Below are 26,720 nucleotides of genomic sequence, written 5' to 3'. Positions count from 1 at the left end.
GCAGTGATCTTTTTGGAGAGATGCTGGATTCGGACATTCATTCCTGAACTATTATATCCTGCACCTGGCAAATCTTAACATTCTTCCACTATCAATAAAACAAAAAATTTCCAAACAGATGTTCTTTCCCTCCTCATGTTCTTCATTCTTTATCAAGAATGTGATTTGTTCTATTCAGTGTGGTTTGTTAAAATGCCACGAGCATTACAACCTCACTATAATTTAAAACGAACAAATCTATGTAGGTCACAGTTTGTTATCTGCACTGTAATGAAGTCAAACAGACAAAACACAGTGTGGGGGGTCCTGAAGCAGATTTAGAAGCCTGTATTGCTGTAGTGAGGATGCTTTAAGGGAGATGAATGCAAAGACGCAACTTCTATGAGCAGGTTTTAGCCATCCAAAGTGCCAGAAGCATTTCTCAATGTGTCTCAAGTCTCCTGTGTTCACTCAACACTTTGGCATTTTGCATATTGTTGTCTAGCTCTTTCTTAATGCAAGAACATATATGATAACTAGTCGTTCAGACAACTCACCATCTAACTAATTTTGAAAATAACTGCATATCCATAATTGACAGCAGGATGAAATTACAGGGAAAAAACAAAAAAAAACAAATACATTTTTAACAGTCAAGCTCTTTTGCAACAAAATTATGCAATTTTTAAAAACACACCTAAGGTCAAAAGTTCAAACAGTAGAGGGGGAGAGGTTGAGCAGGGGAAATAATCTGGCCGAGTTATTTCTGGCAGCAATAGACGGTTGTGCTCAACCGTGTTACAAGAGCTATCAAGTAATGCAAGGTGAATAAAAGGCAATCCTTGAGGGAACAACTGCACTCATTCAAGCTTTTAGGGTGGTAAGATAACCAGTCATCAATCAGAAACGGACGGTTTTTGTTTTATTTTTGGCTAATCTCTGTTTCAGACTTGCACATACAGATCAAACTCACTGTTCGCTAAGGTTGTGTATTGCCAGCAAAGTCACAATACGATGCACGGCTCTACACTTACTTTTCTTTTTAAGAGCGCTTGTGCTCCTAATTTAAAAAAATTTAGGAGCACCTTCTAATCAGTAATCAAAAATTCTGATAAAAATTTACCTTCCCATTACGAGGTGATATTTGACTCCTTACAGTGATTTACAGGGAATTTAGTTTTTTACCTTTGTAATGGCATTTTTCTAACTTTATTAAAAGTATGTCATCTTTTATGTCAAATTAAAAAATATATATTCATAAGCTTTTTAACATTTCTAATTAAAAAAAAAAGAATAAAAACAAGTAGAATAAGAAGTAGAATAAGAATAAGTTACCAATCTAATAAAATCAGTATTTAAGAAATACATTGAGAGTATTTATACTGAGCTTCAGAGTTGGCACACAACACACAAGTGGCTTATAGGTGTATTTTCAGACATTTAATGAGGCTCAGAGGTCGCATGAGTGCAATTAAATTCAAAGATTCATGTTGAGGTTAAGGTTTTAAATATAAAATTTTGAATATAGAAATATTAAATGATTTAAATAACAGAAAATATACTTTAAAAATTAAACTAAAACTGCCAGCAGGTGGCGGCAAGTCACTGATTTTATCACTGAATCATTCATTCAATTGATTCGTTGAACGGCTGATTCATTCAGGAACGAAGTACGTGACTGTCTTTATGAATGGGTAACTGAATCATTGACTCACTAGATTCGTTTAAAAACGCAGTTCATTCATAAACGAAACACCGCTGTGTTTGAATGGAGATGCGCAGCGGCTCAGCTGTTACTTTGTTTGAAACTATTTTCGTTGACGAAATAGAGCAAAATAAGGCAATTGTGTTGTTGTCAGACAATATAAGTCACTTAATATTAACTTATTGATTTAATACAACAGTTCATTAAACAAGATCACATTTGCAAACTCCCTTAATAATTATTAAAAGCTGTCACTCACAAAACTCCATTATAATCGACGAAGCTCCCTACACTGCACAATGAATCTCTTATTTACACCCTGTCAACACTTTATTTGTTATAATGAGAGGATACGTCTGTGATACATTACTCAATGCTGCAGAAACACGTAAGTACGTTAGAACCTTTGAAGCTCCCTCAGCGCAAACACAAATATGCCGATCGGGTCAGTCGCACAGGTGCTCCTAAATACTATTTCATAGTCGCATGCAGCAGTTTTCAGTCGCAAATGCTGTTAAAAGGGAACTGTTAAAAGAAAGGTAATTCATACATACACAGTCTCTCTCTCTCTCCCTCTGCTTCTCGTAAATGAACATGTGATGAATTACACTTATCTGAGAATAGAATATTGAAGTGGCGATCGCTAAACCGAATGCTTACTGGTGTTTTCAGAAAGCCAGCGCTTTTATCCACAGTGGAGAGAGAGCATGAGCACATGGTTGCCAAAAATAAGTAACACAGCTAGCAGATATTTACGTATCGCGCAAGTGTGAAGCTCTGTTTCGGGGATTATGTCTCTTTATATCAGGCAACCCCGGTTGTGTTCCTCTGCAGCCAGATTAAACCTTGTTTTAGCCTAAATATTATACTCTCTTCAAGATTTTTTTTTTGAAACCTTGCATTTTTCCCACTCCATTTTAAACGCTGTTCTTTTATTCAAATTAAGCACTGTCCACTGCTGCGAACGTGCTGCGGTATCAATACAGAAACAGCTGTATCTATTCCCGTATAGTCAAATAGTATGTGATGATACATCGTCATATCGATGTATTGAACACAGCCCTACTGTTCACTATGCTCAAAATATTGGAAGAAAATCCTAAATACTGAATTGGGTGTTTAAATGAATGTATCTATGAAGGGAACTAACTGCCTTCAAAATTTCAGAAGTTTCTTTTAATCTACCTCCATGTAATGTCTAGTAGAGTTTACAGGGGAACAAGGGTAACCAAGGAAACGCTATATTTCTGCTGTTCCAAAAGCACTACCTACTGTCAAAATTTTTATTCAGCCCATCTACTGTATTCATGCACTTCATGTACTTCTGTGGAACCTTCATGCACTCAACTGTCATAGCTTTCCTTATGTGGCAGGAGTACACTGGGTTACAAAATAACCTTATACAATTTATACACCAGACGGTAGAGTGCATAATGCACAGTATACATTAAGTTAGTTTTATGTTACTAAAAATGATAACTTACCTCTACGACCGTGGTCTTCATCCTAGAAGAACAAACAAAAAAACTACATTCATTTGTATGTTTAAAAATATACAAAACATACAGAATTAAAATATATTAATGATAGAAAGCAGATACTATGAATCCCCAGTGAATGTAGTGATGCACACTACCTTAACATTGGAGTTCACCGCAGACTCCGGTGGGTACACAATGAAGTGACGCAGAGTGAAGCCGAAGCCTTGTGAAGTGCGACGTAGACGAAACATCTTAGGGCCTGGCCAGGAAAATGGCTCTTCCTCCAGCTGAAAGAGCACTCCTGAAGAATCATCCTGATCCACCACATCCTACAGAGAAACAGATGAAATCATGAGGATGAAGAATGGCCACCGAGTACAACAGATCAACAAACCAGATTTCAGTGGACTAAAACTATTAAATGAAATATTATGAATTTAATCATACATTTTATCATATGAAAACATTCATAGGATGGAGAACGCATTGAAAGTTATTTCTGCATATAAAATCGACTGGGGGGTCCAAAGGAAATTAAACTTGTATGACACAGGAAAGACTGAAATCTGACAATTTTAGTGACGTACCATAATGACTTTTTTTTAACAAAACACTGTAAACCAAAAGAAAAGTTTTAATTTAGCTGAAAAACTCAACCAAAACCGAAAATGGTGTTTAACAATCAATGAACTCAATTCATTTAAAACAACACTCAATTAAAAACGGAGTTGTATGGCATTCAAATATTCCATCTGAGACATTTCAAAGCCATTTCGCCCAAAACGTCGTATTTTAAATTAATATTTTCAGTTTCTGAAATTTTATTGCATCACTGGTAATTATTCCACCCAAATCAATGCAAAAAACCCTGATCAGACAGTTTCAACCTGATCAGACTGTCCAGATCGTGCCGTATTGCCACTGACATTCACACCAGTGAATCACTTCTGTGAGCAAGAAAGCACCAAACAAAGCTCTGCTGGCTTTCATAAGCTGAAGCAGTGGACAAACCACACCCCGCAGAAATGGCATAACTTGTTGCACATGAGGTAGAAGGACAAATATGAGACATTAAATTTGACAGTCAAATTCTGTATAGATTGTATAGATGTACAGGTAAATATTTTAAACAGCCAACAGTCAACAAACTAAAGCAGGATCAGCACAAAGATGAATCAGAACTGCTATGACACCATCATCCTTGACTTTTTCCTCTTCATGCTGAGGAACACCCACTGAAGGTTGAGTCAGGACTAGCCTGATGTCATGTCTGCAGGGTGTGGGTGATGTTCTATGCCTCATCTGAAGTTAATTTCCTTGAGGAGCTTATTTAAGGATAACAGAAACCACACACCAGTTCCCCCACAGGGGGAATCAGTGTTCAAATTTGTTTTGCTGGCATTAATAAATCTCATCTATTTGTTTGTGGATTTGTTTGTTTTTCTGAAAATGAAAATGTATTTATTATTTTATTTACTTTAACAAGGCTCAAGTTGTGTAATTTGCTCATGATGATGTCTGAGGCCTATAGATGTTCATTTTAGCCATTTAACCGGTTAACCGACGGTAAGAATTTGACCGATTAATACAATCAGTTAAACGGTTTAAAAAGTCATTTAATTATTTATTTTTTCAGTAATTTATCAAAATATTTTAAACGGTTTGCTGCATGGTTAAAATACGTAACGCGTCTAAAAAAAATTGTTTTTTTAGGGGGGAAAAAACAAGTCGCGTATAAGTCACATTTTATTATTTCATTCAGAAATAGGCCTAATGCCGACGCAAAACGTTTACAAACATTATAATAAACACTGTAAACATAGCTAGGCTATTTTAGTTCCCCTCACTCCGCAACAAATCCTTTCAATTAACAGTATTTAAAAAATAACAAGAATAGCAATATATAGCAATATAAATGGCAAGCCAAAACGAATTAAATTAGGTTAAAACTAAACTGAAACCAACGTTGGGTCTCTCATTCCACACAAAATCAAACGTTTCCTTATTCGCGATGTATTTGAATGGCAAATTGTTATTTATTATGTACTTCACTCGTGTTCCAATATCCACGTAAAACAAAATGTTTTGTGTAACATCACGGCGGTACAGTGATAACACTTAACCTTAACGGATTTTACTACATAGTTTTTTTCTCCATATGTTTGACTGACTGTATTTTATTATGATAATGACTAATAACTGTGCGCGCATGCGGCGCAGGCGCAATCACTTAAATTTTTTTCCTTCTAACAGTGGAAGAAACTACTCCTTTTAGTCCTAAAGATAATCAGAATTGTAAAAGGTTTGCCTTTATGGGTACATTCCCAATAAAAACAAATCTTTGTGCTTTTGTAAAATAAGCCTAAAGAAAAATAGGATGCCGCTTTCTGCCGTCGGTTTCCTTTCGCGCAGCACAAAAATGAACCGAAACTCTGCATAGGCTACTTGTTTTTCTTAAATTTTCTTAATTTATAATTTAAGTAAAAATGTTTCTTGTACAGGCCTATATATATCTTTATATATATATATATCTAGCTTTATTATGTTTTTCTCCGCTCGCAGAAGCGCTGCAGGTGCATGATGTGATATGATGACCAGGTGAATCCTCATGTTCTGTTGTTTGTTGCTTTTTGCACATGTAAAATTAATCCCCGGGAAACAAATGTTAGTATTTTTAACGGGTCACAGACACTTATCCTTTCTAATTTAATTCAATTCTAATTTAAAATAATCTTGTCGGTTAACGGTTAACAATCGGTTAACGAGCGTTGGTTGTCGGTTAGGAAAAATAACCGAAATGAACATCCCTACTGAGGCCTTGAGCTTCATATGGCTCTTCGTTTCCAGAGTGGGCATTCTGCTTCCGGCATACTCTGCTCTGTTTATTGAGTATTTATAGCCTCACACCTACCCGATATTCACACCCTACCCTTTACTGCCAAACCTCTTCCAGAAGAGGTGTGAGACATCAAATATTCCTTCTCCATAAACACAATCTGGCATATGAATCGCCACAACTGGTAATGCAAACTGGTTCACAAACACATGACCATGTTGTGTGAAGAAGGGACCATATACCAACTGATTTTTAATACAGGTTATAAGTGTCTTACAACCGATACGCAGATAATTTTTTTTTTTGCCACAATAACTTTATTAGAATACAAAAATAAAAACATATGAACATAATAACAGTAATACTAATAATTATTACTGTTGTTGTTGCGGTTTAACAATCTGACAAACTGATTATCATCTTCGCTTTCTACTAGGGGTGTGTAATGGTACGCGTATTTGTACCAGAATTGTCGTTATAACCTTTTCAAACGAATACAGTTTAATGACTGCATGTGGAAATATTCTGTGCATTTACAAACTACAAGTTCTCCCCCTTGGATGGAACGTACTATTTATACAGATGTACAGTATTTTGATGTGGCAAACACATCTGAAAAATAGCGGATGACACAGAGTGAGCTACTGTAGAAAAGTGCATGATATAAGTTGTCCTAAATATGAAGACAAGCTTTATATTAAGTAGGGATGGGCATTTTTCTAAAATATTTTATTTGAATATTTGGGCTCATTAAAAAAAAATTAATATTTGAATATCTGTTTATTTAAATGACACTTAATGAGAAAGCTTATGATTAGACATTTTACACAACAATGTTACGTTATGTTTATATAAGCAGACCGTGCAAATTACAGCACAGAACATACATACACTCGAGTCGCACTATGTTTATTGTGTTTATAATAATATCCACATGCTCGGGTGAAAGTTGGCTCTTCAGTCTGATAACAATGGACCCTTTTCACAAGACTGTGATGACGCGTTTAACGGTCATCAGCATCGTAAATCCTCGAATGTTTTTCATATTTGTATTTTTTTTTTTTATGTATCTACATTTATAACATTATTCTTTGTATTATATCACCTTTGCATCAAATTACAAAAAAACAGTTAACGCTAATGCGAGGGTGTTTCTAATGCAGCGTCTATGGGAGGAATGGTTATCAGTCTCTCTCAATTTTTTTCCTTTTATTGAAAGTCATGAACACACTATCATGGAGTTTTTCTTTTGCTATTTGAGCAAATGGGAATGCAAAAAATATATTTGTGGTACTCTCCCATTCACTGCTATTCAAGTTAACCCAACTATGACGACTTCCGCTGCTGAGAAACCCGGAAATGTGAAAAAGATCCATAAGAACGCACGCCGACACAGGCATTCCAGAGAGACACAAAGATAATGTGTGCTAGGGCTGGGCGATATGACGATATTATCGTATATCGACAATGTCTTGTAAGTATTGCGATGTTGATGTCAATAGTCAGGTAACAGACGATTATCGACATTATCGGGAAAAATTACATGATAAACCTAGTAAGTTGTAAAAAATATTTTACATAGCCCCATAGTCACCATACAGGTCTTTTTGTATGCAAGAATGAAATAATTTAGTAGGAGGGTTGGGCATCGAAAAGCTATTCCAATTTCGGAAATCAGAAAAGGAATCAAATTACTTGTTACAAAATTATACATTTCAATTCTGCTTCTCGATTTCTTTATGCGCTTTTATTGTGATTTCAAAAGATTCAACTGCAAGAAGACGAAATAGAACTCACTTCTGCACTCACGCGCTGTTTTCTGTGCTGCGCACACACACACACAAAACGCACGCACAAAAGCCGCCTCTTATATACGCGAACACTGGACTGAGCTCTCTTTCTCGCATTCTTACACATTCGATTGGACAAATACACACAGAATTGTATCAAAATATCCCATAAATACAATCGGTTATGTCTTAAGTGAATGTAAAGAGCTGAGAAAGAGAACAAGGGTGTATTGGATCCGTGCACTGACAGCAGCCACTGCCGCCAGTCATTAACATTAATCAAAGAACGAAAGAAAAGAAAATCCCTCACTGATCTTGACTGAATCACTTTTGTAACCTCAGTTTATATTTTATTTGCCTGTTGTTCGATCGAAAAGCTATTCCAATTTCGGAAATCAGAAAAGGAATCAAATTACTTGTTACAAAATTATACATTTCAATTCTGCTTCTCGATTTCTTTATGCGCTTTTATTGTGATTTCAAAAGATTCAACTGCAAGAAGACGAAATAGAACTCACTTCTGCACTCACGCGCTGTTTTCTGTGCTGCGCACACACACACACAAAACGCACGCACAAAAGCCGCCTCTTATATACGCGAACACTGGACTGAGCTCTCTTTCTCGCATTCTTACACATTCGATTGGACAAATACACACAGAATTGTATCAAAATATCCCATAAATACAATCGGTTATGTCTTAAGTGAATGTAAAGAGCTGAGAAAGAGAACAAGGGTGTATTGGATCCGTGCACTGACAGCAGCCACTGCCGCCAGTCATTAACATTAATCAAAGAACGAAAGAAAAGAAAATCCCTCACTGATCTTGACTGAATCACTTTTGTAACCTCAGTTTATATTTTATTTGCCTGTTGTTCGACGCTGACTACTGTAATGGCAACCTGCATCTGTGTATGCGATTATTTTGGAAATGCATTTCAATATAATTTATCCTTATTTAGGGTATAGGCCTATTTTATTTTGATCTGCAGTTTAAAGGGGTTATATGATTCCTTTCTCTTTGGAGTGTTACAAGCTCTTGGTGCATAAAGAAGATCTGTAAAGTTGCAAAGACTAAAGTCTCAAATCCAAAGAGATATTCTTTATAAAAGTTCAGAGTCAGCGACACCTACCTAAAACGGCTCGTTCAAACACGCCCCCACATGTCTACCTCACTATGTGGGAAGATTTGCATAACGCCGATCAAATGTTCACGCAAAGAAAGAAGGCGTAACTTTTAGTCTTGCTGTAGTATTGTTGACGCTGCAGCCATGTCATGAAGACGCTATGTGCTTCGTTGTGAAAGCGAAACTACTTTGTTTGGTCTTCGTCATGCCTAGAGCTGATCTGTGCTGGTCGCTGAGGGAATACATCAACTTTCACCGTGGACGAAGCGGAATCCAGTACGGGGTCCGTCACATGTGGTTGCCTCTCATTCGTCGGATCTCGACTCCGCCGCCTCAGCTCACTCTATCCCGGCCTCAACGCATGCTAAGCCGGGGCTTCGGCTCACGCTAGCCCGGCCTCAGCTCACTCTAGCCCGGCCTCAGCGCACACTAAGCCGGGGCTTCCCCTCACGCTAGGCTGCTGTGTTTTTCGTTGTGAAAGCGAAACTACTTTGTTTGTCCTTCCAAAAGAGGACGATATCCGCTTCGTCATGCCTGGAGCTGATCCGTGCTAACAGACTGCATAATGATGAAAAACCACAAACATGACAGGTATAATTAAAATACGCACTATCAGCGCACATTTCAGTGCAATATTTTTACAGATTTTTTATACCGTGTATACAATATAATTATGTTTAATTAAGCCGATATATAACACTATAAAATCTTAATTTATTAACGGCTGAAGACATTATAGTACTATATCTCAGCTATTTTTATTTAGTTAAAAACGGGCCAAAAGAGACCTCCGATCTAGTAGGCTACCAGAAAGAAAGAAAAAAAACCTTAACGTTTTTGCTCAGAATTAATTTTTAATCCCTGCATGATTTTAGTCATACATGATAAATATCAAATACATTTAGCTTGACTACAAGTTTAAAAACAACGCTGCAATTGTTATAATTAAGGAAATTAAACTTACCATCATGAAATATCTACACAGTCGATAACGCCAAAAAGAAAGAGAAACATCGGAAAATAGGCATATTTTATTTCAAGACAATATTATATGACATCAACATGCCTTTATCATTCTTACAATCACCGCCAGAATGTCCAACTTCACCATGATGAACTTAAAATTGGGTTCTATTATTTTACCTCAACAGTTCTCCTGATAAAACGAAATTCATTTCAAACACAAATTTGATAAGAACAGAGTGGAAATTATTAGCAACACCAAAATAACAGCAAACCTAATGTTTTCTGTTAGTTTAAGCCCAAACTAAGAAAAGTAAAACCAAACTTTGTGGCAATAATTAAGACCAAACTGAACATGGTGTGTGTTTATGGTGCATGTCGGCAATGTTGTCTCGCTGGGGGCAGGGCGTGGTGGAGGTGGGGCTTACGTAGACGATATTATCGGATATCGCAATATTTTTAAAGCCGATTATTGATAAGATATTTTTGACACATCGCCCAGCCCTAATGTGTGCTAAGCAAAGTTTCTTACAGCGCTTTGTGTTTTCTGTTCTTAAAGCACTCTCCCTCGAGGAAACTTAAAAGGAAGCACACAGTATGTCTCAAGATCATTTCGCTATTAGATAAGCTCTCTTCTCAGCTCACAGCTGCAGTCGTGAATGCAGTGATGGACAACAGTCTTTCCTCAGATGGATTTCATGTGATTTCTCATTGTGGTGGTGAATTATGATAACTCAGTTTCACTGATTCATTTGATCAAAAGCAATTCCATTTTGTAAGATCATTTAGTAAGATCATTTTGATCAAAGTACTTCCAAACTTCGCAAGGCAGACGATGACATTCATTTAGTTATAACGGACTTTTAGTTTGTGTTCTTAGAATTTATCATGGATTCCCTGCGTTTACTAGAATATTCTACTATTTGTGCACACCCCTAATATTAAGGGCTTCAAACTGAATCATAAACCTAAGCAGCTTTCCCTCATGTCAGAGGTGTATGTTGTTTAATGCATTTGAGATATGTATTCCTCAGCATATAAATTATGTTTGTATCCTTATCTGTAAATGTCTGAAATTTACACAAGTATGTGTGTCAAACAGACAGAGCACAATAATTCTGACTAAAACATATTTTTCTTCATTTTGCATATAAAACTGAAATTCATTTAAAATATCAAATCATAAAGTGGAGTATGAAGAGTGTTTTGCAGCTGGTTGTAGCAGTATTGATTTTTTTATTATTATTATTATTATTATTATTTAAAGCCAGAACCATAGCTTTTTCAGTAAAGCACTGTTTAATGAAAAATAAATAAAAAAATGTCCCTGTGCTGTACCGAAAACATACAGAACCGCGGCTTCAAAACTGAGGTACATACCGAACCGTCATTTTTGTGGACTTTACACCCCTACTTTCCACTATGAAGTGAACTTTAATTAGTTTGAAGAAACAAGCAACATTGCCCAAAATGTTCATCTGCAGTCCCATGTGCAACACCGAGCAAAAGCATCTGCTGAAGTTTGCAAGATGTTTCCAATGAAAGGGGGGGCTGCGATTTCATTATCCCTCTCATGACTGGCTGATGAGGTCACTGCTGGAAAGAAATGGAAGAAACATCCTAAGCTTTTGTCAGGTGCGTGCTAGGGAATATTGACTCAACAGTGATGTGTAGCGGGCTATGGAGCTTTGGTCTATTTTGGTTTACAACACAAGTAGTCTTAAGGTTCCTTGAGTGGCTGGAATATGTTCGAAGGGTGCCAAATTCTGATACGAGGAGTCTTTGAGGAATGAGTTAAGTGTGAAGCACAGTGAGTGCACATGAAATCTGAGAGCTTGTGTGAACTTGTGGAGCCAGTTTCTGTCAAGAGCTGTGACAATTTCCAGAATACTGCACTCATATTTGAACTGCAGAGCAGTAGTAGAGATAAATGCAGCACGTTTTAGACAGCAGTGTGCCGTAAAGCAGGGAGTGCTGTAAACTGGACTAATTTCTGGCATAAAGGTAATGGGTAGGGGTAAAAATCGATATGGCATAGTATCGCGATATTTTCCGCTGCAATACTGTATCGATACACAGACGCCAAGAATCGATCTTTTATTAGACTATTTGGTAGAATAATAAAATCTATTTCTTTACAATCCACTAGATGGTGGTGTTGAGTTTTTTTCTGGTGAGGTCAGCTGGGTCACCTTTAGCATGCAGTAAGTTAGTAAAATATAGAGGGTGGCATCACGGAAATTTATCAGGAAAGCCCCGTCCGCGTTTAAATCGGATGTATGGACTTACTTCGGATTTGTAAACAAGGGGATGCAAGTAGGGATGCATCGAAAATATAGGCTACATATAATAATAATAATAATAATAATAATAATAATAATATACATGGCACACCTCGTTGCGCCCAGCCAGTGTTCAGCGCACATGTTTCAATCTCCAAGTCTCCAAGTGGTACACGAGCGGAACACACATTCATAGATCGGAATATTAAGCAGAGCGTCAGGTTTTCAAGGTTTTCAAGAATTTTCGATTTTCGTTTCGGTGCAGAATTTTCATTTCGGTGCATCCCTATAGATGTAAGACTACATGTTTAATTTAATTTAATTTAAATTTAACAGTAATTTACTTTCAAATGCCCTAATTGCTGAAGGGTCTGCACAACTTTTTAGTACAATTTCAAGTTGCACTGTTCAAAATACCTGTAGTAGCACAGCAGTGCATACCTGTTTACATTTAATTAAGGTGGACTAGACTAGACTGTAATACAAATTGTTGAGTTTGCCAGGTGCATACAACATTTATGACAGGTTTTCATGAAAGTGCTGGTCAGTTTGTCTGCTTGACAATCCCATTTTGCACAGCAACAATAAAACTGAAGTGAGATAAACGAACTGAGAAATGTTTATTTTTAGATAAAACAGATTGTCAGAAGTTTTAAGTTGTCAAAGTTTTCCTCTGGGGACATAATTTGAAATTGGAAAAAGGCAATAAATTGCAATATATCGCAGAATATCGCAATATATTTAAAATTGCAATAATATTGTATCATGAAACAAGTATCGTGATAATATCGTACCGTGAGGCCTCTGGTGATTCCCACCCCTAGTAATGGGACCTCGCAGATGACAAACCCAAGCTGATGTGATAAGATAACAGCAAAACACAAGCTTTAACTCTTTGAATGCCCCTACAAGTCATAATGGCAGCCATTATGAAGCACCAGAGCAGCTCACAGATCTTTAGGACATTTTTTTCTGTTGCTTCCTTTGTCTAAAATTGACTTAAAACATCCACATGAACATACATTAAGCCATGCACACACGTGCAATAGTATTATTCAAAAGTTTGGGATCAAGAAATTAATACTTTTATTCAGCAAGGACATATTTAATTGATCAGAAGTTACTGTAAAGACATTTATAGTGTTATAAATATTTATTTATTTTGTTTTAAATGCTGTTCTTTTGAACTTTCTATTCATCAAAGAATCCTGAAATCAAAATGTTTTATGGTTTCCATAAATATTCCGTAAAAATGTCAAGCAGCACATTGACATTGATAATAATAAGAAATGTTTTTAAGCACTAAATTAGCATATTAGAATCATGTGACACTGAATACTGGAGTAATGGCTGCTGAAAATTACATTTGAAAAGATAATAGAAAAATTAATAGAAAATTGTCATTTTAAATTGACTTTCAAAAACAAAAAAAAAAAAAAGAAATCTTACCATGCTTTAACTTTTGAACCATATTATTTTGAACTCTAGTGAAACAATCTGAAGCAGCAGTTTTTGCACATACTTTTCTGGACCTTGACAGTGTAATTTACTTGGCAGTCAATGGGACAGTCACAAGCCTCCCGGTTTTCATCCAAAATATCTTAAATTGTGTTCCGAAGACGAACGAAGCTTTTACGGGTTTGGAACGACATGGGGGTAAGTGATTAATGTATTGAAAATACAAGTACAAGCAAATGCAAAATGGAAAAGGAGCACAAAAAAAGCAGCAAGATTGAGTTCAGTTTTAACTCTCTTCTATTTTGTATCTTTGAGTTAGGTATATGATATATCAGTAGCAGCATTATTTTGACAGCAGTCATGCTGTGCCACACAGACGGACAGGATCCATTCACAGTGTGTCAAGCTAGAAAGCCTACAGGACGACAACACAAGATAGCATTAATTATTAAGTAAGCCATTTCACACAAACATTACATTTATTTGGGATCATGCCCTCAGAGGAAACTGGAACTTTTCCCTGGTCATGGAAATTAATGTTCAGAACCAGTGTAGATTCAGGCAAAATTGTCTTTCATGTGAGATCACAATCCCAACCAGATGCGATTCAGGAATAGTGCTCAGTCATGCAGAATGGATGTGGCGGTATCACTTTGGCACGCAGGGGCAAGGCTTAGCTACTCCAAACAGATGGACAGGGAGCAGCTTCAGCATAGACAGTCCTGCACTTTGCGGTATGGTGACAGACCAAGCTAATAAATACTCCCCTAACACCTACAGGTGGCAAAGCACCCATAATTAAATGGCCACATCTCAGCCTGCCCAAAAGGGAACTGGAAGAGTTTGTGAATGTGAGGAAAAAATTCTAATGGGCATATGTTGCCATGTGGTGTTGCAGATTCATTTAGTTGTTAAAGCTGAACAAAACATTTGTCAAAATATGTAGCAAGTTAAACTTTCTCCCTGTCAGAACAATATTTTGTAAGTGTAATATTTATCCCAACTCTCAACTAGGGCTTTTAAAAGTACAGCATCCAGGTTTTGCAGCTCATGAAGGTATGACATTCACATCGTCAGAATATGGTATTAATAATGACAAGCAGATGACGCCCAGCAAAGCAAAGGAACTCCAAATGCGAGGCTCAGAAGGTGGGCTGCGTGTACTACTGGCACTGGTAACACCAAGAGAGAACAACGTTGAGAGTCCTTAATTCGATGTGGATCATCTAAATTTATAATGTGGTTAGAACTCCAGAAGACCACCCAAACCACCCTTCCAGCTCACAGGCACTGCTGACAGATGAATACAGGGTAACTAAAAGTGGCACTACCGCAAACCACAATGCTTGGCATGCCTGTGTTTTCCTCTCCAATGGTAACAGTGCTCATATCCTGTTAGGGGAATCCCAGAATATGTTTAAATGTGGAAGTATCAAGTGAGTTGATGGTATCAAAAATACATGTAACATTTTAATAAGTTCATTGATGAATACCACAACATGAACAGGGCAGAAGCATAAAAAAATTCATAAACAGTTCATCAGGCTTATCCACTATATTCCACATCTTCTGGGGCCAGATGAAAACCTGATGTGGAACTGAAGTTGTTATTAGTTTATAATCTTTTCTGGCAGCTGTAGAATATTTTACAATCCACATATTGTAACAGGTGCATCGCGGTGGCTCATGTGACGTTAAACCTGGAGAGACACATCAATTTATCACATCTGATTATGGATAAAACTCACATTAGTTTTTTCTTGTCCTAATTGGAGCTTGATGTACAGATTTAAAGCAACAATGGTGAAGGTTGAGTAAATAATGACTTTTTTGGGTTATTCCTAACTAACCATTCCTTTTAACATGCTTATGTTTTTCCTTATTTTCATACAATGCTTGATAAAATGGATTTGGGAAAAGCAAGATAACAAATTATGAGGTGTATGAAACAGTGTAAAATAATGTAATGTAAAGTAACAGTGTGAGATAGTCACACTATAAGAAACAAAATGGATAAACGCAACCACATTAAGCACAAAATATGGGACTAACAACCGTATTCTATTGTTTTGAGTGAACGCAGCCTATATTCTGCCATTAGTTACCATATATAGTGTTGTATAGAAGCAACTACTGCTAATGATGAACATAAACAGAGCAACACATTAACAAATTTCACGCAAATCATATTTATGTAATCAATGACGATTGCACCGATTATGTTCATGTGTCTTTCCAGCCCTACCTGGATATATTCATACACTAATGAACAGCAATAGTATAAAATGCCAGTTTTGTCAAACCACATTGTACAGATACGCCTTGTGACAAAAGCCAAGCAGCAATACTGCTCTCATATCTGTGATACTCTCCATACACACCATCCTTTTGTTCTGGATGAGTGAGGAGCAGCAATTCTTTCAAGGTATGCAATAAGCCTGTAAATAATTCACGATGAGCACAGATGCACCTGTTGTGCTGGAGGTGTGTGGAGGGTGGTTGGGCTAGCATCAGAAATCTGTAGCGTTTCTTTATTAGAAAGCAACAGCTAGAAAAAAGCTATAAGTTCCCCAGGTTGATGTCCTTCCAGGAATTCAGCATTATAGTCATCATGTCATGATAGCAGTGTGTTCATCTGGACACGTCACACAAGAGGAGCATCCAGAGGACAAGCATGACTACAAGCAGCTCCTACAGGCTTGAAACAAGAAACTGGGAGACATCAGCAATGACAACCACTCAGAAAACTCAAACCAGAATGTGTGCCATGCTCGCACCAAACTGTTTATTGTAGTAAAATATAGTAAAAGTATACTTTTTATACATTATACTTTCCCTACAATGTATATTCTGTCATTGCATGAGTCAGTGATTATTCGTCGTAAATGAACAAACTCTAAATGAACTAAACATGTCTGGCATGCTGTTCTTTCAAGGCACGAAGCAGTGGCTGGAATCAATTTGTCGTTCTCTATTGAATTGAGAATCTATTTTGCCTTCTGGCCCAGGAGTAAATCATATGACTTATGTTAATCATATCAGTAACAGGGCTGGAAAAGGGAAAAGGGTCAGAAGCTAGGAATGCTAAAACAAATATCTGACTCTCTTACTACCATGTGCATCTTTCTGCTCCATAGTATTACATTTTTTGTCCTTTAAGGTGCCTTTAAAGATTATTGTGACACATTATGAAGATAATATTTCAAACTAAATCTATTAGGCAGTAAACTCAGGTCAAGACTCAAACAATCTTGAAATATATCATCCAGTAGAGGTGTTCGATTCCAGGTTTTTCGGGGTTGACTCCGACTCCCACCTTTGGAGTCGATAGAATTGCCCTTATTAAAACAACTCACGTTTAGCTGACTGTCCAAATTAGGGCTGGGTATCGTTCAAAATTTTTCGATATCGATACCGATACCTTGACTTCGATACTGGTTCCTGAATGATACTTTTTGCGATACCAATTTTATGAAATCAATTTTAACAAGATTACATTATCTAAAAAAAAAACTTTGGTTTTATTTTTCAGCTTGTTGATGCTTGATCATGATTTCTATTTATTTTCCACTGATTTACTGATGAGCATTAGCAGCTTCCAGCGCTGTCTGCTTGTGTTCTCTCTTCCATGATCACTGCTCTGACTCAGAGGTAATAACATATTTAATTTCAGCAACATTACATGGCCAAAACACACATTAGATGGCAGGTCTATTTTTGGGCCCCCTCCCTATTAATATAATAGACCTAATATTACCACCCAAGCAAACAAAAATATTTCTTAATCAGTGGAAACCGATACAGTGTTTTCTATCGGAATAAGCGTTTGCGTTCAGTCAATAAAAATTGAATACTTCTTAATTTGTTTGAGAACTGAGAAAGACCATACCATATAGTCGTGGCCACATAACCACCTCTGGCAGTGCAATATTTCTCTAATAATTTTAACGGCCTGGAGTCCCAACCACACATCAAGACATTGTTCAGATCATTTGTTTCAAGACATTTGACATGTTTCCATCCTGAAATCTCGTGTGGGTTGAACTAATTTTTTACGCACCTCATCCCAAACCTTCCATTGCAAATTCCAAAACGTCATTTTAGAGCTGATAACAGAGGCTTGAGCTATTGATATGCAGGCTAACGCAGTTATTAATGCAGTCTAATACGGTTATTAGAGAGAGCGAGATTAAGTGCGTGTGAATACCTGCGTCTATGCGTCTCTCAGCAGCGTTCAGCAGCAGCGTCTACTAATAGCGAATCTTTAAGTTAAACTCCTTCATGAACCTCGCTACTGAGAAATGTCATGTAGCTTTTCAGCTGCGAAACAATTTTACTGATAAATTTGCGGTGCAGAACTGACAGGTAGTTTCTGTTCGAGTCTCCGCGTGTCTGACTGTGTGTGCGCGTCTGTGAGAGAGACTGGGAGAAAGAAAGCTTGATTTCCATAGCCTACATAAAAAAGTTGTCAGACATGAAAATAGTTTGTCATTTTTTACCCTATTGTTTGTTATATTTATTTGCTCAATGTCTTGAGCAATGCGTAAATCCGGCCCTGTTAGACAGCAATCGGAAGTTATTACAAACACTCAATGGTGGTTTAAAGTGAGTTTTGAGTAAAAGCGGAATATAAATCTTATTTATTGTCTTATGTAGCATGATGCTACAGTTTGCTTGAATGGTCACATAACACGTGCTTTCGGTCGTGTAACGTTAGTATGAACGGACATCTGCATATGATCGGAACTCCACGCAGCTCCCGCGCTACTCTATACTGGTGGTATTACAGTACCACGAGAGCTAAAGAGAGCAGCTCCGTGCGCTTTCGAATCGCTCTCGCGGATGATCGATCTGCGCCGCACCTCTTCTAATCGAACACACCGGCAAGTGCTGCAGGCTTATTGGCTCACTGATGAGATTAACCCCTTAGGTATTGAAATTTGGTACCATACGACAAGACGTTTTTCGATACTCGATGGTATCGAGGCAATTCGGTCGGTGCCTAAAAAGTATCGAACTCGATACCCAGCCCTAGTCCAAATTAGTCCAATTTAAAGATGGCATTACCTTGAAATTAGGGTTGAGAATCGAAAATCGATTCCAATTCCAGAATCGGATACTTAAAGTTAGGAATCACATACTTTTTGTAAAATTAAAATTTCGATTCCGCCTATCAATTTCTCTGTGTAAGCTGTTTTGGTGTATGTGTGTGTGTGTAAAATAGTATATCAAGTCTGGCGACTAAAAAATGTACTAGCCAATGGCGATAATATTGCCAAGGTGTGCATAGAGGGTTGATACAGAAGTATGCATTTAATATTATTTATTGCGTTTAATGTAAATATGGTATAAAATATTGTAATACCGTACTGTGTAAAAAGATCATCACAATGCAATGTGGTTTCCAGTGCTGATTCCAGTGCTGGAGTCGACACCGAATCTAGGACTCTTCAGAGTCGAGGAATTGACTCTTTTGGAGTCAACTACCCATCACTATTATCCAGAACATGCTCAGTATGAGGTGTTTATTGCTGAAACACTCATTCATTGTTTCTTGTAAATGAATCAAGTCATCCAGTTAAATTAAAGGGACAGTCCACCCAAAAATAAAAATTGTCATCATCATTACTCACCCTGACATTGTTCCAAACCTATATGATTTTTTCTTTTGGGAAATATAAAAATGTGTTGTTTGTCCATATAATGGAAGTCAAATGGCACCAAAACTGTTTGGTTACCAACATTCTTCAAAATATCTTCTTTTAAGTCATGCAGAAGAAAAAGTCAGACAGGTTTGGAACAACATGAGGGTGAGGAAATGAGGACACACATTTCACTTTGGGTTAACTATCTCTTTAATCCAGATTATGCTTAAATTAATTTTAATCAATAAAACTTTTACACTAATAAATGCATAAAAATGAGTTATTTATCCAACAGTGAAGTAGTAGGAGGAAGCCCCCCCCCCCCCTTCCTCCAGTGTCGTTTTATTCAATGAGAAAACTGTGGTAAATCAGAAAATCAAGAAATGTCTGAAGCACCAAAACAGAATTTATAAGCGCATTAAAAATAAGTTAGAGAACCAACTCATTAATCTACTCAAAATGCATTTCACAAGGAAATTGTCAACATTTGGATAACAATGGGATGATGCTTATTAAAATAGTTTTATACCATGAATATTAAAGGGGTCATATGATGTTGCTAAAAAGAACATTATTTTGTGTATTTGGTGTAATGAAATGTGTTTATGCGGTTTAAGGTTAAAAAAAAACACATTATTTTCCACATACTGTACATTATTATTTCTCCTCTATGCCCCGCCTTTCTGAAATGCATCGATTTTTACAAAGCTCATCGGTCTGAAAAGCGAGGTGTCCTCTGATTGGCCAGCTATCCAGTGCGTTGTGATTGGCCGAATACCTCAAGCGTGTGATGGAAATGTTACGCCCCTACCATACTGTTGATGCCGTGTCCGGCCGGAGTGACGAGACAAAAACATTAAAACTCATTATAAACGAGGCATTTGTTGCATCCAGTGGGGACATAATTACGGATTATAATTACTTATACTGTCTTTTTACACGTTGCGTTGCATCGCGCTGCGTAAACATAAAACCATGTCTGCATTTGTGATCGGAGAAATGACAAACAACAAGTGCTACTCTACACTGCTCAAAACTCTGTTTGAAACGTCAGTGGCAAATCCTTTAAATATGAAAACGTACTTACAGTCTGTGAGTCAGAACAGCCGGCATTGTAGTCTACTCTACCAGGATCAGGAAACAGTCCTCCATAAAATGCGCTGCACACATCTGAATATTTGGGTTGAACTGTTCTGGAACAGTGTTGTAAATACAACTTAACCACTGATTTCAAGTCGTGTCCTATTTTGGAAGGCCAAACAAAGTAGTTTCGCTTTCACAACGAAACACAGCGTCACACACGGCGGGCTAGAGTGAGGAACGGCCAGCGGATTCGACGAAGGAGCGGCCGGCGGGCTTGTGGCAACCACATGTGACGACCCTGGGCTGGACTCCGCTTCGTCCACGGTGAAAGCAGATCCCGCGATCCACAGCGTGAAGTTGATGTATTTCCTCAGCGACCAGCACGGATCAGCTCTAGGTATGACGAAGCGGATATCATCCTCTTTTGGAAGACCAAACAAAGTAGTTTCGCTTTCACAACGAAACACACAGCATCTTCACAACATGGTGGTGGCAGCGGCGGCAACAACAATACTACAGCGAGAATAAAAGTTACACCTTCTTTCTTTGCGTGAACATTTGGGCGGCGTTATGCAAATCTTCCCACATCTTGACATAGACATGTGGGGGCGTGTTAGAACAAGCCGTTTTAGGTAGGCGTGGTTGACTTAACTTTTATAAAGAATATCTCTTTGGATTTGAGACTTTAGTCTTTGCAAATTTACAGATCTTCTTTATGCACCAAGAGCTTGTAACACTCCAAAGAGAAAGAAAAAATTTTAATCGCATCATATGACCCCCTTTAAGTACTGACCTATCAACTTAAGACAACAGAAGAGAATTCAAGAAATGCAGAGAGACTTAAACATTACTTTTTTACAAAAATGTATTCCCCATGTCCAGTACATTCTGAGCTGGGAAGAGGTGGGGATTTCCAGAGTTAAAAAAACAAACATGTCTGTCGACATTTACTCACCTTTTTGTTATTCCAAACCTTTATGACTTTCATTGTTCTGTGGAGCACAACAAGTGATGTTTTAATGAACCTCAAAGCTGAAGAATGTTTTCCCATACAATTAAAAACCATCATGACCACAGGCTCAGCCTCCAAAACAACAGTCCAATTTACTGAAGCCTTACAATAGATTTGTACATGAAACAGACTGAGATTCAAACCACTTAAACCTCATCCACATATACACATTCTCAAACTTAAAGACAACATACCAAAGCACTTTTAGGGTGCTTTTTTGTCCTTTTTAGAGTTTGACAGTCCCCGGTCACAATATACATTTTCTAAGCTGCTTCATTTAAAGTTTTTCTTTTTTTAACCAAGTCATACAGGTTTGGAACAACATGAGGGTGAGTAAATGATGACAGAATCGCATCGATATGTGACTTATTGCACTGATCAAAAGTATAAAGATTTTCTCCTCCAGACCTGTGCCACACGTTCCAACATTAGTGTGAAATATTGCTCATATTAAGCCACCAAAAAAGAAAATATGCCCAAAAAATGTCTTTCTGTATTTGTGACAAGTTGCGTGTTATACAGCGAAAGAACCGGCTCATTGAAAATTACACGTGCTGGATTCAAACTTACACGATTTTCAATAGAAACAATAATTCATGACTGGTTAGAAACATTTATGGATGACAGATCATCTCAGTCGGCCCACAATTGGTATTAGTGTCACAGATCTGGGCTGGTAACCCAAAAGGTCATGATGATCAATGATCCAACTCCATTGTGACCCACCAGCAGGGCTTTTCCTTCTATAAGCATCCAGTAGGATAAACCAGGGGTCTCACCTCACAGTGCGGAGATGCGCCGGCATAATCCAGCTCCTCCTCATCGCCTGAATTCCTCCAATGAGTCGCCATCATTTCACCACTGCAGCCCACATCTAGAGAAATCTCCTCAAATCAGCACACTTCAACATCCAACTGGATTTGGTTTTCCACATGTTCGGGTAAAAGACCCTGGAGGATCAAACAAAAAAAGCCTATATTTAGGGATGCACGATATATCGGCCACCATATCGGTATCGGCCACAATTTGGATATAGATTTATCGGCCAACATATCGGTTATCGGCTTTCAAAAATAAAGAATAATCGGTTATCGGTATCGGCCAAAATTTTCATATCGGTGCATCCCTACCTATATTAATAAAACCTTCAGAAACATGTATTTACTAAAAACCAATTCTATGTAACGTTATCATATCACTTTCATTTTATGTTTATATTTTTGACAACACTTTGGTTTTACTAGAGCTTGTTTGTTTTAAGTGAAACATCCATTTTTAATCTTCAGAGCGAAATTACACGACATTTGCAATCGACTTTCACAGTTCCCTGCACACATTCAGATATCTAAACACGTTTTGACGCGGTTTCCGACTAGTTCTGGTTTCTTTTTGACAGGTGCCTCGTAGTAACCCCGTGGTAACCAATAGACTTCGGCCAATATAAACGCCCTAAAGATCGCGTATTCCAGCAAAACGTGAGCCTCACATTTTCTTCATTAAGATCTCAGAGGTATCACACCGTGAGGTATCAAACACACGCGCTAATTAGACAAGTTTAATCTTGTTCGAATAAAATGATAACCCGGGACAGAGAGCCTAACCGGACTGTAAACGGAGAGGTTTGGTGTGGTGTGGTCAGACTCTACTGGTGTGTGAGCGGCTAACAGCCCTGGAAACTTTCTGCGGTGAAGTGATGTCGTGTATTCAAACACAACCGACTGTATTTACATACACTTTAAAAGTGTCAAACTTCGTTTTGACGAGCAAACACTTGAAGCCCGTCGCGTGTTGGGCGAAGTTGGAGCGTTTTGAGTGATATATATATATATATATAAAACCTTGGGCTCTGGTTAGCATGAGTAGCTAGCAAAACAAAGTAAAGGCTAACTGGTTTTGTAATGGCTAGCCAGCACCTACCTGTTGGGAATAAAGCGAGCGCTGATGTAACGCTGAAAACGTCCATTGCGCACCAAAACACCCATTAAGCGACAGGATAGGTCCGTGTCTTGTCCTCAATCCCAGGGGTTCTGATGGATAAAAACAGCACGAAAGTTGTCCTAGTCCCCGGTCCGACTCGACGCACACGCGCGCTCGACACTCGCAGGATCAGGACTCGAGCGCACTCGGGATCCTTGGAAACGCCACCCTTTCTCTGCATCCAATCAGATTCTTCCTAACACTTCACGTTTAAATTTCAGCCAATGGTTTGCGTTGTTGCAAATACTATTTTCTAAAACGCTGTTAAGTCCCTTTTTTAAAAACTCTAAAATTTTTATTTGTATTTTTCACTCCTCAGTTTTTTTCTTAACACAGCTAGCGTTTTTGTGAACAATGTTGTTTTATATTATTGAAGCATTAACCTACTGTAATGCAACAAAGTAGACTTTTTAGAAATGTGATTGTTATCCATTCAATCTTAGTATCAGAGATACCATTATAGTTTTCACTAATAATTTGAATTAGCTTTTATTTTCATATTTCCAGTTTTTATTTTAATTTCACTTAACATTTTAGCAAATTTTGTCGTGTTTTATTTTTAATTTATATTATGTTTGTTTTTTGTTTTTTATATGTCTTATGGTTTTTATTTATTTATTTTATTTATTTATTAATTTTACTACACATCAAACTCAATAAAATTTTTAAATGTTGCTTTGGCATCTGGCTGAAATAAAATACGTTTTATATTTTAAAACTTATTTTAGCTAACATATAACATTTATTTATTATTATTTATTTATTTTTAATTCAATATATAGCAAGTTTTCAGTGTGGAGGCAGTTTGGGAACTGAAATAAAAACACACACACACACACACACACACACTTTAAAATAAAATAAAATAAAATATAAAATAAATACTGAAACTGAGCCACTACATTGTGTACACAAACAAGAGAATCTTAATACAAATTCATAGCAATTTATTCATGTTTACTTGGGGTCCCTGGAACGCTTGCTCCATACTGGATGTCTGATGCATGTTGAAAACTGAAAGTTTGTTTATAATCAGTTAAGTATCAAGTATCAACTCAATACTTCAAATATAATATGTTTTATGATCAGACCTCAAACAGAAGATGAGGGTTAAAATCAACAGACTCTGGGCCCGTGGGGATGTATGTTCTCCTCCCATCTTTGTTTAGTTGTCATATGCTACCAGAACAAATGGAGCAATGGTGTGGGATGGAACGTCTTGTTTGGACGTTTTGTCTCTAAACACAAAAAAATGGACAGTGCTGTTGTTTATTTCTCACCCTGTGACACAGTTTGACCAGACAATACAAAGAAACTGTTTGTGGGATACTCTTCCACAAAATCTAAACAATTGGACACTTTTAAATATGTGTTATTTATGGCTTATCCCATATAGGTTTTCCTAACATCATAAGGCAAAAATAAAGTCATAGGTATTTTATGTATAGATACTCCAGACATTCGGCCTATTATAATATTATTCTTGACCAATAGATCATACTTCTCAGTTATATACGTCTGTCAACAGTTGCATGGACAACTATAATCTAGGATAATTGTATAATTTTGTCCCCCAAACTTTTGCATGCTCTCTCTCTCTCTCTCTCGCAAATACAACTGTTTGTCTGGATTACTGGAGTCACATGTTGGCCTGGTTCAAAGCAGGGTCGGGCAGTTTTGGCATGCGATTGGCAGTGGCTGTGGAATGTCTGCGCGCACACACTGTGCCCCACAATGCGGACACAAGAGGAGCGGCTGCTATGCTCACAATCTGACAAAGCTTCACACTGCATCCATCATCTCTTTGCCATCCCAGTATACTTAAATCAGTGTCAGTATTTAGCAGAATATCCCCCGGTTTCACAGACAAGGCTTAAACCTAATCCCAGACTAAAAAAGTGTTGAGTTTCTAGAGGCGCGCACAAATGTTCCTTTCATTCACGGCCAGCCGAAGGGGCCACCTGTTTCAGGGATTGGGTGGCCTTTGTTCCGAGGTCGTCCTGACCAGGGACTTCACAATACTTCCCAGCCCAGGGAATTCCTCTCTCTCTGCAGTCGCATCTGAAATGGAGCTCGAGCCACGGCAGACTGTTTCTCAGGAAGTAGCCATCCCAAGAAGAATGTCAGTCAGCTGCATGTCCTTCTTGTGACCAACCTGGAAATACGCCTGCCAGTTATAACAGGAACAGTGTCCATCTTTGTTTAGAGGGAGTCTATTCTAATTCAGTTTAAACAATGCGGAAAAGAAAGATTGTGTGTTTTAGTCATTATGAGTGACTGCCACAGAGATTAGATTACTAATCATATTCAGATTAATCTGCCCTTTATGATATTGTGGAAGGTCACAGCTTTGTTTACTACAGTTTCTTCAACCTCACTTATAGGCTACACACAGCAGATCACTTCATATTCACCTCAGAGAGGGCCTGTGCTTGGAAATAGTGAACAAACCCAACAAAAACTCTGGTTAAACAGCCAAACAGAGAGAGGGCCGCTTTGTTTTCACAGCACACTGAAACTCCCTCTTGCTATTTAAATGCAGGAGTCATATGTCAGGTGTATGAATAAGGCTCGACGGCGCCGCCCATTTTCTATTGTGAATGTCCACTCACTCTATCAATGCCCCCCTTTTATTTAACAGGCAAATCATGAGAACAAAACTAAAATATCAGGACAACAGATTCATGTTGCTTTTGTGTGCTCCTTTTTTTTCCTTTCTTGGTTTTGTGAAAGCCATGTAGATGAGGATCCATATGTTTACAGTGTGAGGGGGGCTTGCTTGCCATGTGGCACTGCTATCGGCCATATGGTTGCTAAGGTGTTCTGAGCAGTTCGTAGTGTGTTGCTATCCAGCTGCTTGGCCTGGCCCTGCTTACTACCCAGGTCAAAAGAGCCCAAGTCTGTATGATAATCTGGTCCTTAGAAATATGTGGGGCCCATCTGAATGCATGTTGTTTTATTGAACTGTCAGGCAAAAATCATACATCTGACTGCTTACAAAAGTAATAGCACAAATCTTCAGAGTTATTGTCTATATTGTTACTCTAAAGTCGTATTTGAGCTTTAAAGCATCTTTTTTTGGCGGGGATCCTTTTTAGAATAAATGATATACTGTATATTAGAACATATTACCAATGTAAACCTGGTTTTTGATCTACAGTTCTGTTTTTTCCTAGTCCACAGCAGACGTTACAGGTTTACTGCAGGCTTTACATGATCAATTTTGCACAGTCAAGGTTAGTGAGGGATTTTAGACTGAAAGAAGATACATATTTACAGTCTGTTCGTTGAATTTTGGCCTGTTCGTTTGCCTGTGCGTCTCTCTGCATAGCTATCAAGACATTCCAGGAGGCAACATCAATAATTTTTGTCATTTCCTGAA

At 37.7% G+C, this 26,720-nt stretch overlaps 1 protein-coding gene across 1 annotated transcript in view; it reads right to left on the bottom strand.

The window, feature by feature from the left end:
* The window catches only part of LOC107558006 (rho GTPase-activating protein 21-like), a 61,952-nt gene extending 38,477 nt beyond the window's left edge, over positions 1-23,475 (bottom strand). The window contains exons 1-4 of the mRNA XM_016241607.1: positions 23,279-23,475; positions 22,141-22,311; positions 3,321-3,494; positions 3,169-3,190 (exon numbers count right to left, since the gene is read on the bottom strand). Coding sequence (XP_016097093.1) covers positions 3,169-3,190; positions 3,321-3,494; positions 22,141-22,215 — 271 coding nt within the window. The 5' untranslated portion in view covers positions 22,216-22,311; positions 23,279-23,475. The remainder of the gene's footprint in view (positions 1-3,168; positions 3,191-3,320; positions 3,495-22,140; positions 22,312-23,278) is intronic.
* Positions 23,476-26,720: the final 3,245 nt, after the last annotated feature.

The sequence above is a fragment of the Sinocyclocheilus grahami genome, unplaced genomic scaffold (assembly GCF_001515645.1).
Source record: "Sinocyclocheilus grahami isolate Dianchi unplaced genomic scaffold, SAMN03320097.WGS_v1.1 scaffold628.1, whole genome shotgun sequence".
Classification (NCBI taxonomy): Eukaryota; Metazoa; Chordata; class Actinopteri; order Cypriniformes; family Cyprinidae; genus Sinocyclocheilus; species Sinocyclocheilus grahami.
The sequence above is the reverse complement of the archived record's forward strand: the minus strand, read 5'-3'. Positions and strand labels throughout refer to the sequence as shown.